Here is a 16,006-nt window from a genome sequence, read left to right on the forward strand (position 1 = left end):
GATACACACATCATCACTTACAAAAACAAAACAAAAGGAGCATCCCATAGAAACCCTAGTTAATAGAGCCGTTATATTACAAGAGCAGCAGCATCGAAGGAGAAATAATCGAGCTCAAATAACGATAGCTTTTATATTCCAAAATAAGAGCTTTCTTCACTGTACTCATTCGTGTCGAAAACATCACCGCTGAATTTTTATTTTCATGCACTCGTAGTGCACGAGGTTGGAATACACTGAAATAGTGAATAGGCTCTGCACCTGGATTCAACTCATTACAACACTAGTCCGCAATTCCAGAGAACATAAACCAAAGATCCAGTATGCATCCCAGGATATTTGGTTAAAAATATACACATGTAATCGCTTGACACCGAGAGAACGAAAAAAAAAAAAAAAAAAAATCCCAAATCACTGATGCATTACCTGAGTTAATAACACACAGCGAAAGTATAAAGGATACAAGAAAAGTGATAGGTCAACAACAGTTATTCAACAAAAGACAACTACAGTTACCAAAAGCACCTTAATGAAGGACAAAGTTAAACAGTAAAATTGTCTTTCTAACTATCCAAATATTAGAATGCCGGAGTAGAAACCTGCAGAGAAAACTTACCAAAACATATCAACTCGGAGAAGCTTTGGTCGCTCCAGTAGAAGCAGCGGATGGCGGAGCAGCAGCAGTGGCAGCAGTAGATTGATCATAAACCGCCCCTTGTCCTGTACTGTCACTAGAATACGCAGGCGGCGGCTGTGAAGAATACCCACCGCTACCATGAGGATCGGTATAAGCCTGCGGTTGCTGCCCATATGCCGGCTGGCTGGTAGTACCTGCACCACCATACGCTTGCTGTTGCCCGTACCCAGAAGGCGGATAAGTACCATAGCTGGATTGAGTAGGCACTGGTGGCGGGCCCTGCCCATAAGCTGAAGTAGGTGGAGGTGGCTTTTGGCCTTGTGGTGGGGGCTGCCCGTAATTAGGATATCCGGCCTGAGCTGGAGGTTGGCCTCCGTAACCTGGCTGAGAAGTTTGAGGCAGACCATATCCTGAAGGAGTGCCTTGAGTAGGATAGCTCACAGTAGTTGAAAGGGGAGCTTGTTGAGCTGAGGAACCTTCCTGATTAGGGTTAGCAGCTGCTCCATAACCAGGTGTCGTGCCATAACCTTGCTGATGATCATAGCCGGTTTGAGGTGCTGATACTGGCTGAGAATAACCTTGCTGTGGCGCTGGAGGATAACCTTGCTGAGAATAGCTATCCTGCCCATAGCCTTGTTGACCAACTGTCGACTGTGAATAAGTGGAGTCGCCATAGGAATACTGAGAATTGTAGGGCTGACCGTAATTGTAACCAGTATTGTCAGCAGGTGCAGAAGGCCCACCACTAGGTTGCTGTGTTTGCTGCTGGTTATAGTAATCATATCCGGTCCCTGGAGCAGATTGCTGAGCTGGTGGATTAGAGGGATTGGATTGGTCCCAACTGGACTGGAAACCACCGGATGCTGGTGAGGGATAGCTTTGGTACTGTTGTTGAGGCATGTTATACTGAGGGGGTGGACCAGGATAAGCTCCAGGTTGCATGTACCCGTAGCCAGGTTGCTGCATGGGGGGCGCCCCTGGTGGGCCCCATGTTGTCGGGGGGCGGGGAGGGCGGTACCCTTGTGAAGAGTAGCCTCCAGTCATGGTTGGGTTCCTGACACGATTCTGTACAGAAATTGGAACAGATAAGCATATGCAATTTTAGTATGAAAACTGAAGATGAAAAGGAGCATAGAGTATCTCATGATGTGCAAAGAAATATACTCAGAGAAACAAATATAAACACAGGCAAATCACAAAACCAGGATAGTAAGTTGACAGCATCTATTGGGAATGGAAAGAACAACTTACCAACTCAGAAGGAAACATTTTTCAAGCAGCATAGGTGGGTGCCCATCTATCCTCTCCCCAGTCCAAAACTAATTGGACTGACAAAAAATATGCAAAAGCTAGACAAAATACACTTTGCACAAATGCAATATACAATGCAAGAGGGAACAAAGTTCTTATGTTCAAGAGAACAAACCAGGAGAAATATATAACCAGATCATCTTATTAAGAGTGTACATTATCAAAAGGAGAGGCTAAATATTGGCAAAAACAATGTAAGATAAATAACAGATAATTATTTATCAGATAATTATTTATCAGATACACAATTAACTCTGTCAGCTCAACAACCGGAAAGGACCAACAGCAAAAGAGATGTCTCAATAATTTCAAAGTGTAGAACTTTATATTATTTAGATGATCACAGATTCCATAATAATAAAGTATGCACGAGAAAATACTACTACCATCAACAAGGAGCAGCAAATTGAAACTGGTAACATTTAAAATAAACTACGGCTTAATATGTAAATAAGATATTAGAATCTGTAGTTATACAGATAACAATAAATATAGAGGGGGGGAAAAAGTAGATTAAAAATCCAAAAGGTGCACTCCAAGTGAGATGTTGACTCTGGTTTGGACACTATTTGTACCCTGCATCATATAGAGCTGGAGAAGACACAGACCTTGTTGCAGTAGTATCAATCTGAAATCTGGAGCAACGCTTCAAAACATATATATACAATATGCATGCATATCAAGTAAAAGACATTCTGATAGTAGTTATTTAGTTCTACTCTAGCGCAACCTATAAATACTTAAACAAGCCTTCAGGATAGCAATTTTCAGGTGGCTGAATATTACAAGATCGAGGGAACAAACAAGACATATGATGCCTGCCAATGCAGTGAAGTGGATCATTGCAGCAAGTCCAATTAGATAAACAGCACTACAAAGAGATGCAGCAAAACAGTCCTTCAAGATATAGGAATTCAGTAATTGAACTCAGGAGCAACTATTCAGCCATTAATGTTAATCCATTATCAGCAGAATAGGTTGCATATTAGAAACTAAAGAAGGTAGTGCAACAATAAACAGCATAGTAAACGGAAAATATAAGGTTAAAGGATGTCTCAACAGAGAATTGCCAACATTCGAAGGATTAAAAAAGGGAAATCTTCCAGAAGCCAACACCGACTAATGAATAGGTAATTTTCCAATTAATTTTGAGCATATATCCAGTCTATTCTACATTATTATATTTCCAGCTTAAATGTCTATATCTAGCATCAAAATTCACACAGGCAAGAATTAGGCATGACATTTGATACTTCGATAATAATTCTAACTGGCCGCTGGAGAGTTGACTACTAACAAGTATATACTTGCTTCAGATTCCGAATTTAGAAAAAGCTTACAATGGAAAATCAGAAAAACCGGTCTCATAATCAATAATTTCCATCACTTTATTACCCAAACTGTGAAAAAATATAATATAAATTGAAGGGATCATTTTTTCATAGATTGATAACATCCAAATCAGCTATGAACCATTCAAATACCGAGGATAGTCGGGATCAAAAGAATGTGGTTAAAAAACCATTCAAATACCAAGGATAGTCGGGATCAAAAGAATGCCAACCACAATGCTCAATTTGTAATTGATATCCAGAACAAAAGAAATATGATTATGCCCGAAACTTACCAAATTTTATTGAAGTGAAGAAGGCTGCAAATTTATGAAGCATACTGTGATGTTCACAATTTACAGCAATGCCGTCTTACTGATTATAAATTATACTAGCCAACACAGTAATGACACTACAAATTATTACTTATCACTACAAATAACTATTCAACTAATTGATAAACCTCAATTCATTAATGATGATTAAAAACAACTTATACCGATAAGGATTCCAATAGAGAAGTTTAAGCTGCAAATTTCTCCCTTAAAATATCAATAAGCAATTATCAGAAGTCCAGGTATAATACCATACCAGAGCCAAGCCAAGGAAAACCAACAATAGGTTGCCTATACCCTTGCAAACTGTTGGCAGTCACCAACATGTTGCTAATCCTACAATAATTCTTAAAACACGAAGCTCAAAATTATGTCAGTGACTATTCATCTGGCAAAAATTACTATTCAGTACTTCAAGCCAACATATCCTAAAAGGCTCACAATTAACCAAGCTGGCATTCGTAAGGAACTCTGACATTATATCCTAGAAAATCATATAATAGTGCAAATAAAATGCCATAAGAACAATCATAAATAAAAATACTGATATTTGATGATTATGCACCGTAAGAAATTAAGTTGTTTCCTCAATTTTTTGAAGTTACATATAGGAAAGAAAAAGAAACATTACAGATGAAAAAACTAGCTAGAAATTTGCAGAAAAAAGGCAAACAAAACAAATACAGCAAAGTGCAATAACATGACTCCCTTTACATTACCTCAATGAATGCACACTATGTTAGGAATTAATTATTGGTAAAATAAGAATCATTAACAAAAGAATAAGGTATTCTAACATAATGTCATCCAAAGCCACTACCACGTGCAATCTACAAATTATGGTAAAACTAAAATTTTGATTTATTTTTCCCATTTACTATCATGTCTATCAAAATTAACACAACCAAATCTAAAATGCAAAATGAATTTCCCCTACTGCAAATTTCACCCCCTAATGCTTACTTTAATATTTGCAGTTATAATCTTAATGTCGATATCCATATGTGCATAAACAATTAATTAGCTATACTAACAGGAAACAATTTGAAATTGTGACTATCATCACTGAACACAACAGTTGTCCAAATTTGCATACCTCACTGTTAACGATTTCATTCACTAACTGCTTTCCTGCTTCAATTTGCTCCTTTGTACCATCTATATAAACTGTTCTTTCAGTCGATGTATCACCAGGAGGCAGATGTAAAGGTATCACCTAGAACCAAAGGAAGCATATTTAGGCAACTGACATGCAATGTTGACATGAGCATAGAATTGAAAAGCCGTTATAATGAGCAGAAAAAACAGCAACTATAAAAAACAATAGGAACAACAATACTACTGTTAGATCTCAGTCCAGCATCAACAACTCAAAAACATTCAAGTGACCTTCAAGCCAATGCTACAAGCAATTTTGATCTTTACAAACAAAAAAAAAGCTGCTAAAATATAAAAAGCAATGTTTTTTCAAACTGTGTACGGAAGAACTTTCGCAACAAATTTTATTAGGCTTCAAAGCAGATAAATTGAATACAAATTATTTACCATCAACAGATGAAGCACAAGAACAAAGGCATCAAAACATGTCAAAATAGATTGCCAAGTTTTCTGATCCCAGAAAAATAATGTCAACCAACAATGAGGATCAATTAATCTATGTGCTTAACAAAAGCCCAACAGTGGAACATCATAAACACACCATTTTAATTTTTACCATCTAGTCATCTAGTTTATACAAATCAATTAACATGGAAATTAACAACCTTCAACTACATCACCAAAACTCAAACTTACCTTATACAATAACAATAACAACCTCACATAGTCAAACTGTCAAACTAATGGTGCTTGATAAAAAGTGAAGAACTAATCAACACAACGAGCATTTATTAAATAGGTTAAAATTGAAAGAGGGTTCTCACCTGAATACGGGCGCCAGATTTTGCCTGCATGCTCTTAATACTTTCTCCACCTTTCCCAATAATCAAACCAACCTGTAATTATGAATTAATCAAAACCAAATGACCAAGGAAAATAAGAAAAAATAAGTCAATAGACAGATTTACGCATACCTTGCTATTAGGAATTTTCATTTGAAATTGTTCTGCACCAGTTTGGGGACCACCAAATAGACGAGCAGAAATAATGCCAGAGCCTCCAGAATCAGCCTACAACAGTGATAAGAAAAAAATGTGATATAAACTTCAAGAAATTAAACCTAATAGACTATTTATATAAATAATACCTAACAAATTGTGAAAATGTTACCTCAGCAAGCACATCATTAATTAACTGCTCAGCCTTGCTAATTTGTTCGGAAGTGCCAGAAATTTCTACAGCTCTTGTCTGAGCATTCGGATCAGCATCCATATCTCTAGTTACTTGAATCTTGGCTCCAGACTGCAGTTGAAGATATCTAATAGTCTCTCCACCTTTTCCAATGATAACACCAACCTGAGATGTAACAAAAATTGGATAGCTCAAGAACATCTATTCCGATGATTCTCACAAACTAAACAGAAAAAAGCATTTGATGTGCAATTTGGACAGACTAAAGGACAGAAAAGTGAACATTACCTTTCCATTCGGTATATCTATCTTTTTACTTGAACCCTGATAGCCATATGTCGGATATGCTGGGCTAGCGAGCTGAGAAGGTAGTGTGGGCTTCTGCAAATGGTCTGAAGCAAATAGAAACCAAATTTTGTTTAAACAATCGAACAGTAAAGCGTCACTATGAGGAAATTTTACACATTTCATAACAGAGATAGATAGATGAACTTTAAGCTTCTCGAATGAATTACAATCCTAGTAATTCATTCTAACTTTCTTAGTGAATATCTTTTTATGCCAATCTACTACTGTTTTTTCACAGGATCTGATGCCAAGCATGAAACTCATCAATGTCAATATGTGGATAAAAACAGTTCTCGAGCATAATTTATTCATCAAGAAGTGAATCAAAAATATAACGTAATCAAGTATTTATAGAAATTTTACACCATCAACGTTCACAAAACAGGTTTAAGCAGTACAGATCAGATAAAAACGATAAATGAAACCCTAGCATAGCAAATCTGAGAGAAAAACCCTAGATAACGCGACGAGGCAATAATAAACCACAAAAATTAACTAGCACCAGATTAACCAGATCGTAAGATGGTTAAACCTGGCATTCAGAACAAACAACTGATATATATACCAAAAATTAAACCGCAAAATAGTTAGAAAGTAGCATACCACTCCCCTCAGTGGCGCCGCCACCGTTCTCCAGTTTGGGGCGCTTCGCCTCGGCGTCGCTGAAGAGCCGCGCCGCGATCTCCTGCGCCCGCTGCTTCGCGAGCTGGATCCCATCTGGTGGCGGTGGGACGCTGTTGTAGGACGGCGTCGCCGCCGCGCCGGATCCGCTCTCCGGCGGCGGCGGCGGCGGCGGCGACGAGATCGGCGCAGAGAAGCCCGTTGGGCGGCGCGTTGGTGGCGCGGCCGCGGCGGACGGGTCGTCGAACTTTCGCTTGTTATCCGGTCGAGAAGAAGAATAAGAGAGCTCTTCCGCCATTAGAGGTCGTCGTCGAGGTGTCGGAGCTCCTGATAAGACGAAGAGAGAGGAAACGAGGCGAAATCGAATCGGAAACCCTAGCGGGGGTGGAACGGTGGGTGATATTTATAGGGGTAAATTGCACGAGGGTCCCCGACGTTTTATTTAGTTTTCAGGGTGATCCTCCATCTTTTTACTTTTACAATTCTGTCCTCAGAATATGCTTGCCTGTGCTCTTTTATTAACATGGGTTTGTGAAACTTAAGGCAGTATATTTCGCAGAGTGGAGAGGGTAAAAAGTGTTTTTAAACCGTAAATATATATATTTTTATTATTTATAATTTTATTTTTAAAAATTAAGATTTCGTTTGAAATAGTAGAGAGATTGTGTTATGTGCGATAAAAATATACGATAAAAAAAATACCTTATTTATTTATGTATATAATATTGCGCTCCGTATATCACGATATGTCGATTATATGGATTATGATATATTTTCTGCTGTCTAAATGCTTTTTATTTAACTTTATTTTATCTAATAGTATTAAATAGATTTTAATATCAAACTAATTCTAATTTATTATGAGTGATGCTAAAATCAATAATAAAAAAATAACTGTTGTAATTTTTTTTATTCTTTTATTTATTTATATAAACTTTAATTATAAAATAAATAAAAAATGAAATAACTATAATTTCAAAGTTATCAACTTTTCTATTAATTAAAAAGCAGCAGAAAAATAAATAAATAAATCTTTACAAGTTGGTAATGTATTATAAAAAATAATTTTTTTACAATTGAGTCTTTTCTTCGATTGTTTTTAGAGACGCTCCTAGAATAATTACAAAAATCGAATTAGATTGTAAAAATTTCATCACAGCCTCTTATTTCACTATCATTTTCTACAAATAAATAATTAAGACAAGACGATACTACAGAAGATTTTTTTTTTTTTTTTTACAATTGAGGGAAAAATAAAATATAGTGAGGGCAGTTTCGTCATAGCAAAGTCCACATTGCGTTCTTAACGGAGAGAGGGAGAGAGGGAGACAGGGAGAGGAGAAAGGCTTCGATAGACAACACGAAAGAGGGGAAAATATAGAACGTCGCAACACCCCACTCTCTCTCTTTCCCCCTCTGCTCGCCGGAACCCTCATCGTATCCGGTCGCCGGAGAACCCACGCCGCGGAACGGGAGCCAGCGATCTCCTCCTCCCCACTCCGGGGGTCGCGCTCGAGCTCCGTTGGATCGTTGATGCGGGCGGAACCCCGGCGGGATCTCGCCGGAACCCTAGTCGCGAGATGAACGGGAGCAGCGCCAAGGACGCCGAGCGGGCGCCGCCGCCGCTGGAGTGGAAGTTCTCGCAGGTCTTTGGGGAGAGGGCGGCGGGAGAGGAGGTGCAGGAAGGTAACGATCGGAACCGCGATCATGATCCCTTTTGTTTAGGGGGGGAATTTTCGATCGAGTTTCTGAAATGGTTCTTAGGGTTTTGCTTGGAATTTGGAATGGTTCAGTGAGGAAAATAGATAGCACGTTTTCTGGATGTCAATATGTTACTGCACTTGTAGAAATTGGAAACTAGTAGGATCGTTTTGATGTGTTCTCTCTGGTGATAATGATAGGTTTATTCTGCAAACAGAATTATCGATTGTTATGTTACTTGCATATTTGTGTGTTCTCTCACTTTTTGTGTGATTTTTCTGCTGAATATCTCTGCATTTTATTTTATTTTTATTTTATTTTATTTTGTGGAATTGGAAGACCCTATAGATAAATATCGTTTATGTTCGTTGGCATTTGTTTAACCAACTTCAATTTGTCAACCATCAATTTTAGCTCAGGTTTCATCTCTTCACTTTCCTCCTCTACTCGAATGAAGTTTTCAGTAGGAATAAAGGATTTTATTATCTTTTTTTAATCTAAAATCAATTTTAGTATAAATTGATGCATAATTCATGCAACTTGCGAACAACCCTGCAAAAATTTCAGTAGGCCAAAGAAAGAATTTATAAGAGGGAGAAACATATCTTCCAATTATATGTTTTATTTAATTATTATAGGTGTCCTAGAGCTTTCTCGATTGGTAATGAATTGATCGATGATGTACTTTTTAAGATCAATCCCTGTTGATTTGTCTAGCTTTTAATTCTTCAGCATGATGGATGAAATTGATGAATGTTATTGCAGCTGGCCTTACTCTTTTGGTTCTTTAGCTTGTCGTGTTCTTTTGTTTACCAGTACTGTCCATTTTGATGATTTTTTATGTACTATTCAAGTGATAAAGTTCTTAATCCAAGCAAATGATGTGTGCAGTTGATATTATATCAGCAATTGTATTTGATAAATCTGGAGATTACCTTGCCACTGGAGATCGAGGAGGACGTGTGGTATTATTTGAAAGAACAGACCTCAAGGATGTAAGTTAAAAGATTTCGTACATTGGCACTTTTTTAGCCTTTTATTTCCTTTTCAGAAGAAAATTTAGATTTATGGCTATTCATTGTAGCATGGTGATAGAAGGGAATTGGAGAGACAAGATTATCCTAAAAACAAGCATCCTGAGTTCCGCTACAAAACTGAGTTTCAAAGTCATGAACCTGAGGTATTACATTTTGGTTGAGTAAATGGAGGATGCTGTCTATGTTGATCATTTTACTGATTTTGCTGATGGTATTTTCAGTTTGACTATCTAAAAAGCTTTGAAATAGAGGAGAAAATCAACAAGATCAGATGGTGTCAAACAGCTAATGGTGCACTTTTTCTTCTTTCCACAAACGACAAAACCATCAAATATTGGAAGGTAAACATAAGTCCTAATTTTTCTTGAGTCCTTTTTTTTTTTTTTGGTTTTAATGGTGTTACTGTTTCAATCCTTTTCATCTTGAAAACTGTTGATGGAGATTTCACCTTGTTCACATTGTTGCCCCTACAATTTTTACACTTTCATTGTGTTACTGTTTGAATCCTTTTCATCTTGAAAATTGTCAATGGAGATTTCATCCTGTTTCCCCTACAACCTTTTCTAATTTTATCATTGTGCATTCCATTTTTTTTCTTTTCAGTATTGCTGTGGCATTTAAACTTCTCTTGAAGCTCAGTATATTTTATCGTCCCTTTACTTTTTTGTATACATACAGGTGCAAGAGAAAAAAGTGAAACTAATAACCGAAGTGAATATAGATGCTTCCCAAGCTGTAGGGAATGGCAGAATTGCTCGCTCAAGCACAAATGGTCCTACAACAAATCTTCTGAATGGCGGATGCTCTGAAAGGCCCTATAATTATCTGAATAATGACTTCTCGTTTCCTTCTGGAGGGTTTCCATCTTTGCGTCTGCCCGTGGTAGTTGTACTAAGCTCCATGTATTGAGTATACTTAAGTGATGTGGGAAAGCTTAAACCTCAACGAGGTTATTGAGTTTGGGAATAATTGCTTTCATGTCCTCGCAAAATAGTTTGTACGTGCATGTGTCGCGAAAACACGTTTACTGCATATGTCCCTCCCAATTCCTAAAATATTGCAAATGGTTCCCTCCTTGTGAGTTGACTGCAAATGGATCGCTCCTTATGAGTTGACTGCTAAATATTGGTCGTTATCTTTTTAAAGACAATTATACCTTGAAAGATATCCTCCTAGAAATATTTGAGGATGATTGTTCAGATTTTATGCTTTAGGTTTTAGGATCTTGGTTAAAAGCTTTACGATTTAGTATTAACTGTGTTTGTAAGAGCATAATGATCGTTAAGATAAAAATTTGTTTCAACAATCAACTGACATGGGGGGGATATGTTTGCCAATTTTCAAAATCTAGGGGGATATGTATGATAAACTTAAATTTGCAGAAATATTTTCGCATGTATCAAAATTTCCAGGAACACAATTGCTGATGCCCTGATAATCTTTTAGATTAGATTCCCCTCTGTTCAGTCTCAGTTGTCTTGTGAAGTTACTAATATTTGCTGTATTGGACATGTAGGTATCAAGCCAGGAGACAAACCTTGTTGCTAGATGTAGAAGGATATACGCCCATGCTCATGATTATCACATTAATTCAATTTCAAATAACAGGTTTCTTTCTATCTTTTCTAGTTATTCTTAACTGTATTTATTGTGCTTTTCTTAGTTGCGGTATAGATTCTTGCCACTTAAACTGTTGCATTGGTTTATGAGTTAGCTTTGCTTAGTTTAGGTATATAAGATTTCCGTTGCACAAGCTAACCGCATGCACATTTGTCACTCATGTTTTCTTTTTTTTTTTCTTCCTTTCTTTATTTTTGTCCTCCTTTTGCAGCGATGGTGAGACATTTATATCGGCAGATGATTTGCGAATAAATCTGTGGAATTTGGAAATCAGCAGTCAGAGCTTCAACATTGTTGATGTGAAGCCTGCAAATATGGAGGACCTAGCTGGTAACTATTCTCACCCTTATATCGCTATAAATGTTCACCCTTATATCGCTGTAAGTGTTCAATGCTACAATTGTTAGTTACTCTTAAAAACTGAAATTGCCTCTTAAAAACTGAAATTGGCATAATATCCAAATTTTAATTTCCCAGCTTGAAACCTGAAGTTTGCCTCCCGTGTCTAATGAGCGAATTAGCAAATGCTTATGCATAAAACTAGTGATTAATTAGTACTTCTGTTTTCTGTAATTCTCCGAAGTACTCTTTTTTTTTCTTTTGTTTTTTGTTGGAAATATTGTGCCAGACTTCTTGAAAATTAGTGCAACAGCAGATTTGTTTGCCAACTTCCAATTAGGCCTTCTTGATCAACCCTTTCTTTTTGGGTTGTTTTAATGACTTAGCCTTCTTGATCTCAACACTTTCCTTCAAGTTGTTTAAATGTATTATATATTCTGCGCTCTTATTATTTTGTGCAAGATTCCCTCTCTTCTCTTTTACCGCTTTCTATCTGCATTTCTGTTTGACAGCTTTTTCTTTTGCAACCGATTCTTCTCTTTCTTTTTTGTTGTGTAAGAAAGTGTTCTTTTTTTTTTTTTCATTTTTTGTTAGATCATTAACACTTCAAGTTTATTATCAGTATTCCCTTGGTTTTAAGTGGTGACATATTATTTACGTACTTTGACATATTATCAGAGGTGATAACGTCTGCTGAATTCCATCCAACCCACTGTAACCTGCTAGCTTATAGCAGCTCGAAGGGCTCAATTCGGCTTATTGATCTGCGTCAGTCAGCATTATGCGACAACCATTCCAAGCTGTTAGTAGTTTCACTCATTCTTTTGGCATTGCAGTTATTAGAGCATCTTTCAGACTTTCATGTATCGTGTTAGCAAGATGATTGATAACATGTGACTGTATTAACTTTGTCAAAGATGTCAGGAGAACCCCTCAACTATAGGCTATCTTGAAATAGGCCCCTCAACTTTATCTTTGACTAATGGCACCTGCTAAATCTCTGTTTGTTTTGAGTTAAGTTAGTTTTGTCGGTTGAAATTGGAATTTTGTTGAACTCAATGGCGATTACATTAATGTTAACGACTATTCCCACTTTTCAACTAACAGGACTATGAATTCTGTTAATAGTAAACAGTTAGTGATGGAACCATTAACTTTCATGGAATCTTCAATTCAATTGATGGAACTAACTAGAATTAAAATGAGCAAGTTATAAGGAGATGTCAATCTCACAAAAAAAAGGTCATTTAAGGGTTCTCCAGTACATTACCTCTATCTTTTATTGATTGACTTCTTATCCAGTACATTACCTCTATCTTTTATTGATTGACTTCTTATCCAGTACATTACCTCTTATCTTTTATTGGTTGACTTCTTAATTCTCAAGCTCTTACGTTGCAGCAGCTCAGTTACTTGTTCTTTTTAAGCAGGTTTGAGGAGCATGATGCACCTGTGTCTAGATCCTTTTTCACGGATATCCTTGCCTCAATTTCTGATATTAAATTTTCAAAGGATGGAAGACACATACTTAGCCGTGATTATATGACCGTTAAGGTTCGCCATTTAACCCTTATACAAATTATTATTGTTTGTAGCATTGCAGATAACATTGCCATCTGATCCCTTATGAAAGATGTATACATTTTATGTAATGTGTTCAAACTTTGTCAAGCATTTATAGTTATGATTGTTTAATGTATATTTTGTTGTCAAGGTATGTTGCTCGGGCTAAATGATTTTTATAATTAGGGCCTTTTAAATGCTCAGGCAGTCTTTCACCTCATTCTATTTTGGGAAATTGCTTGCTTCCGGCTTTTTATATGTTATTACTGTTTCTAATTTTTATTTTCGTTGTTTTTTTTTTTAAATCAGTTATGGGACATTAACATGGATTCAGGTCCCGTTGCAACTTTCCAGGTCCATGAGCATCTAAGGCCAAAGGTTATTTTTTGTCTTGCTTCTCCAAAATTTATCGAGTTAATAACTTTGCTCATCAAAACATTACATGTATGTGTTCTGATTAGTTTTGTTATCATTTTGTTTGTTGCAGCTATGTGATTTATATGAAAACGATTCAATCTTTGACAAATTTGAGTGTGGCTTGAGTGGAGATGGACTTCGGGTAGCGACAGGTTCTTATAGGTATATTCTTTCATCTCAGTATTTGACTATAATGCTTTATTTTTACAGTTTAACTCAATGCTGATGATGCTGTTAATGTCTCCGCAAACTCCAGTAATCTGTTTCGTGTATTTGGCTGTACTCCTGGAAGCAATGAGGCAACAACTTTAGAAGCCAGTAAAAATCCAACAAGGTATTGTTGAACTTGATGCTGAATAATTTTTATTCATATTAGTTACCCGAGAGTTGAAAAGATCACAAATTCCAAGGCCCTGTTTGGATGTCGAAATAAGTTATTCAATAATATCCTATTCAGTACAAAGATTTCTATTATGGAAGGAAGCTAGGAATGTAGTCAAATGTCTATAATAGATTGCATATTTGGATTTCAAGTTATTATTTCAGAAGAAGATAAATTGTCTTGCAGGTAAAATATACTATCCTACCAAATCATGGATGCCAAGATTATTCAATGAGCAAAAATCAAACTTTTACCTTCCAGTTATCATTAGATAACTTATTCCGATATCCAAATGAGCCTAAGGCCCTATTTGGATGTTGAAATAAGATATCCAATAATAACTTATTCGATATGAAGATCTTGTGTGATCGGATGTTCCGAGTTTAATTTTTGTTCCCTTGAAAGCTCTTAGTATGCATGATTTTGTAGGATAGCATATTTCACCTATGAGGTAATTTGTTTTATTTCCAAAAAAATGACTTGAAGGCAAATTATACTATTCAATTGTAGACATTTCATCACATTCCTCATCTACCTAGTACTACATCCTTCTTGAGTAAACCGAACAGATATACAAAATAAGATGTTTATGCATTCAAACAAGGCCTAAATAAATGACCTTTTTTGGGTCTTGATGAACACCTTGGAACGTGCATGGTTATGACTGTTAACCTATCTATTTATGATTTGTTGATCAGTGCTTGATTAGTTTATTATGTATTACAATATTGCTATTATTGTAATTAAATGCAAGTTACTGCAAGCATTAAGAGTTCATATTTGGTTAACAATAATAACTATTAGCACTTGGTGTTAAACTAAAAATTTATTTGGGATGTCACACTTCGTGCCTTTTTCAACCTAATTCCTACGGCAGCTTCTCTATTTTCAAATGTGGCAACTAGACATTTGGCAAATAGAACATGTAGAGCTTTTGCTGCCGTTGGGAGCCAAAATGAGCCTTGAACCCCAGAAGCAGAAGATCTGACATAAAGCTTATGCTTCTGGTGGAGAGCCACAAGCTGTTGCAGGGGATATCAATGTAAAAGCTGTTAGTGCTATTTTCCTGATCTTGTTTTGGCTAATTTTTACTGAAACCACACAGGCGTCAGCCTCCAAATCCTTCCAGGCCGGCAAGATCTCTTGGCAGTTTGACTCGTGTGGCCCGACGAGGTAACTATTTGAGAGAAAATTTACTGACACAATGTATTTTCATTTACCATTTTGATTGAGCTCACGTCTTGTAAATTAATTCTCTGTTTCTTCCTTCATGTCTAATTATGTACGCACACTAATCTACTGCTGCAGGGACTGAAAGTCCAGGAGTTGATACTAATGGAAACTCACACGATTTCACGACCAAATTGCTCCATTTAGCTTGGCATCCAACTGAAAATTCAATAGCTTGTGCTGCTGCAAACAGCTTGTACATGTACCGTGCGTAGATACACCCCTGGCGGAAAAGGCTCTCGTATTTGGCCTTTTTCCTTAATTAAATTGCTTCTTCTCGAAGCTCGTCTTTTCACGTGCAACCAGCAAGACCACACAAGTTGCTATATCATTGAGCTTCACACGGAAACCCTTTCGGGGTCAGAAGATTTTACTGGACTTGCTAACGAAGTAATTGTCTCGTGTTTTTTAGCAGCTTTTGTCCAATTCTTTTAGAAGTGCTAAGTCATCTCTATTCATTTAGATTTTCTGCTATTACTTCGGCGAAAAAGCTTCTTCTGCTATACTGTGCTAACTATATCTCTTAGCTAGATTTGGGTTCGTACTTATGTGGTCGCTGTTACAGTACTTATTCGATCTTCGTGGCTATTCAATTTATTTATTTGTTGAAATAAGTGGGCAGAGATTCTGAGCTGCTTTATGTGCTCATTGTATTGTATGTAATGCTGGCTGTATTTTTACCAAGTGGATTGTCATCAAATGTTGTTCTGTTATGTCGAATGCTTGTGTCACTATCGATTGCTTGTTATCTCTCTTTGCTTCTTTTTAGTTTATTTTTTCTTCTATCTAATCCTATTCTTAGTTTGTTACCTATGTTGAAAAGAAAGTTAGTAGTGTGCAACATG

General features: G+C 36.7%; 2 protein-coding genes across 3 annotated transcripts; one reads left to right on the forward strand and one right to left on the reverse strand.

Annotated features, from left to right (window-relative positions):
* Positions 391-7,261, reverse strand: LOC109716484 (far upstream element-binding protein 2). Its single transcript, XM_020241960.1, has 7 exons — positions 6,855-7,261; positions 6,192-6,295; positions 5,883-6,068; positions 5,687-5,782; positions 5,537-5,608; positions 4,711-4,830; positions 391-1,702 (listed from the first exon to the last, which is right to left on the reverse strand). The coding sequence occupies exons 1-7, from the start codon at positions 7,168-7,170 to the stop codon at positions 626-628; spliced, it is 1,971 nt and encodes a 656-aa protein (XP_020097549.1). The 5' UTR covers positions 7,171-7,261; the 3' UTR covers positions 391-625.
* Positions 8,188-15,913, forward strand: LOC109716534 (serine/threonine protein phosphatase 2A 55 kDa regulatory subunit B beta isoform-like). 2 transcript variants are annotated; one of them, XM_020242042.1, is made up of 14 exons: positions 8,188-8,558; positions 9,465-9,568; positions 9,658-9,753; positions 9,832-9,951; positions 10,289-10,495; positions 11,127-11,218; positions 11,442-11,560; positions 12,248-12,371; positions 13,000-13,123; positions 13,442-13,510; positions 13,620-13,711; positions 13,806-13,883; positions 15,037-15,104; positions 15,240-15,913. In XM_020242042.1, exons 1-14 carry the CDS (start codon positions 8,453-8,455, stop codon positions 15,374-15,376), a joined length of 1,536 nt encoding a protein of 511 aa, XP_020097631.1. In that variant the 5' UTR covers positions 8,188-8,452; the 3' UTR covers positions 15,377-15,913. The 2 variants fall into 2 exon arrangements, with proteins under 2 accessions (XP_020097631.1, XP_020097632.1); XM_020242043.1 differs by having other exon boundaries at positions 10,289-10,492.

The sequence above is a fragment of the Ananas comosus genome, linkage group 10 (genome assembly GCF_001540865.1).
Source record: "Ananas comosus cultivar F153 linkage group 10, ASM154086v1, whole genome shotgun sequence".
Taxonomy (NCBI): Eukaryota; Viridiplantae; Streptophyta; class Magnoliopsida; order Poales; family Bromeliaceae; genus Ananas; species Ananas comosus.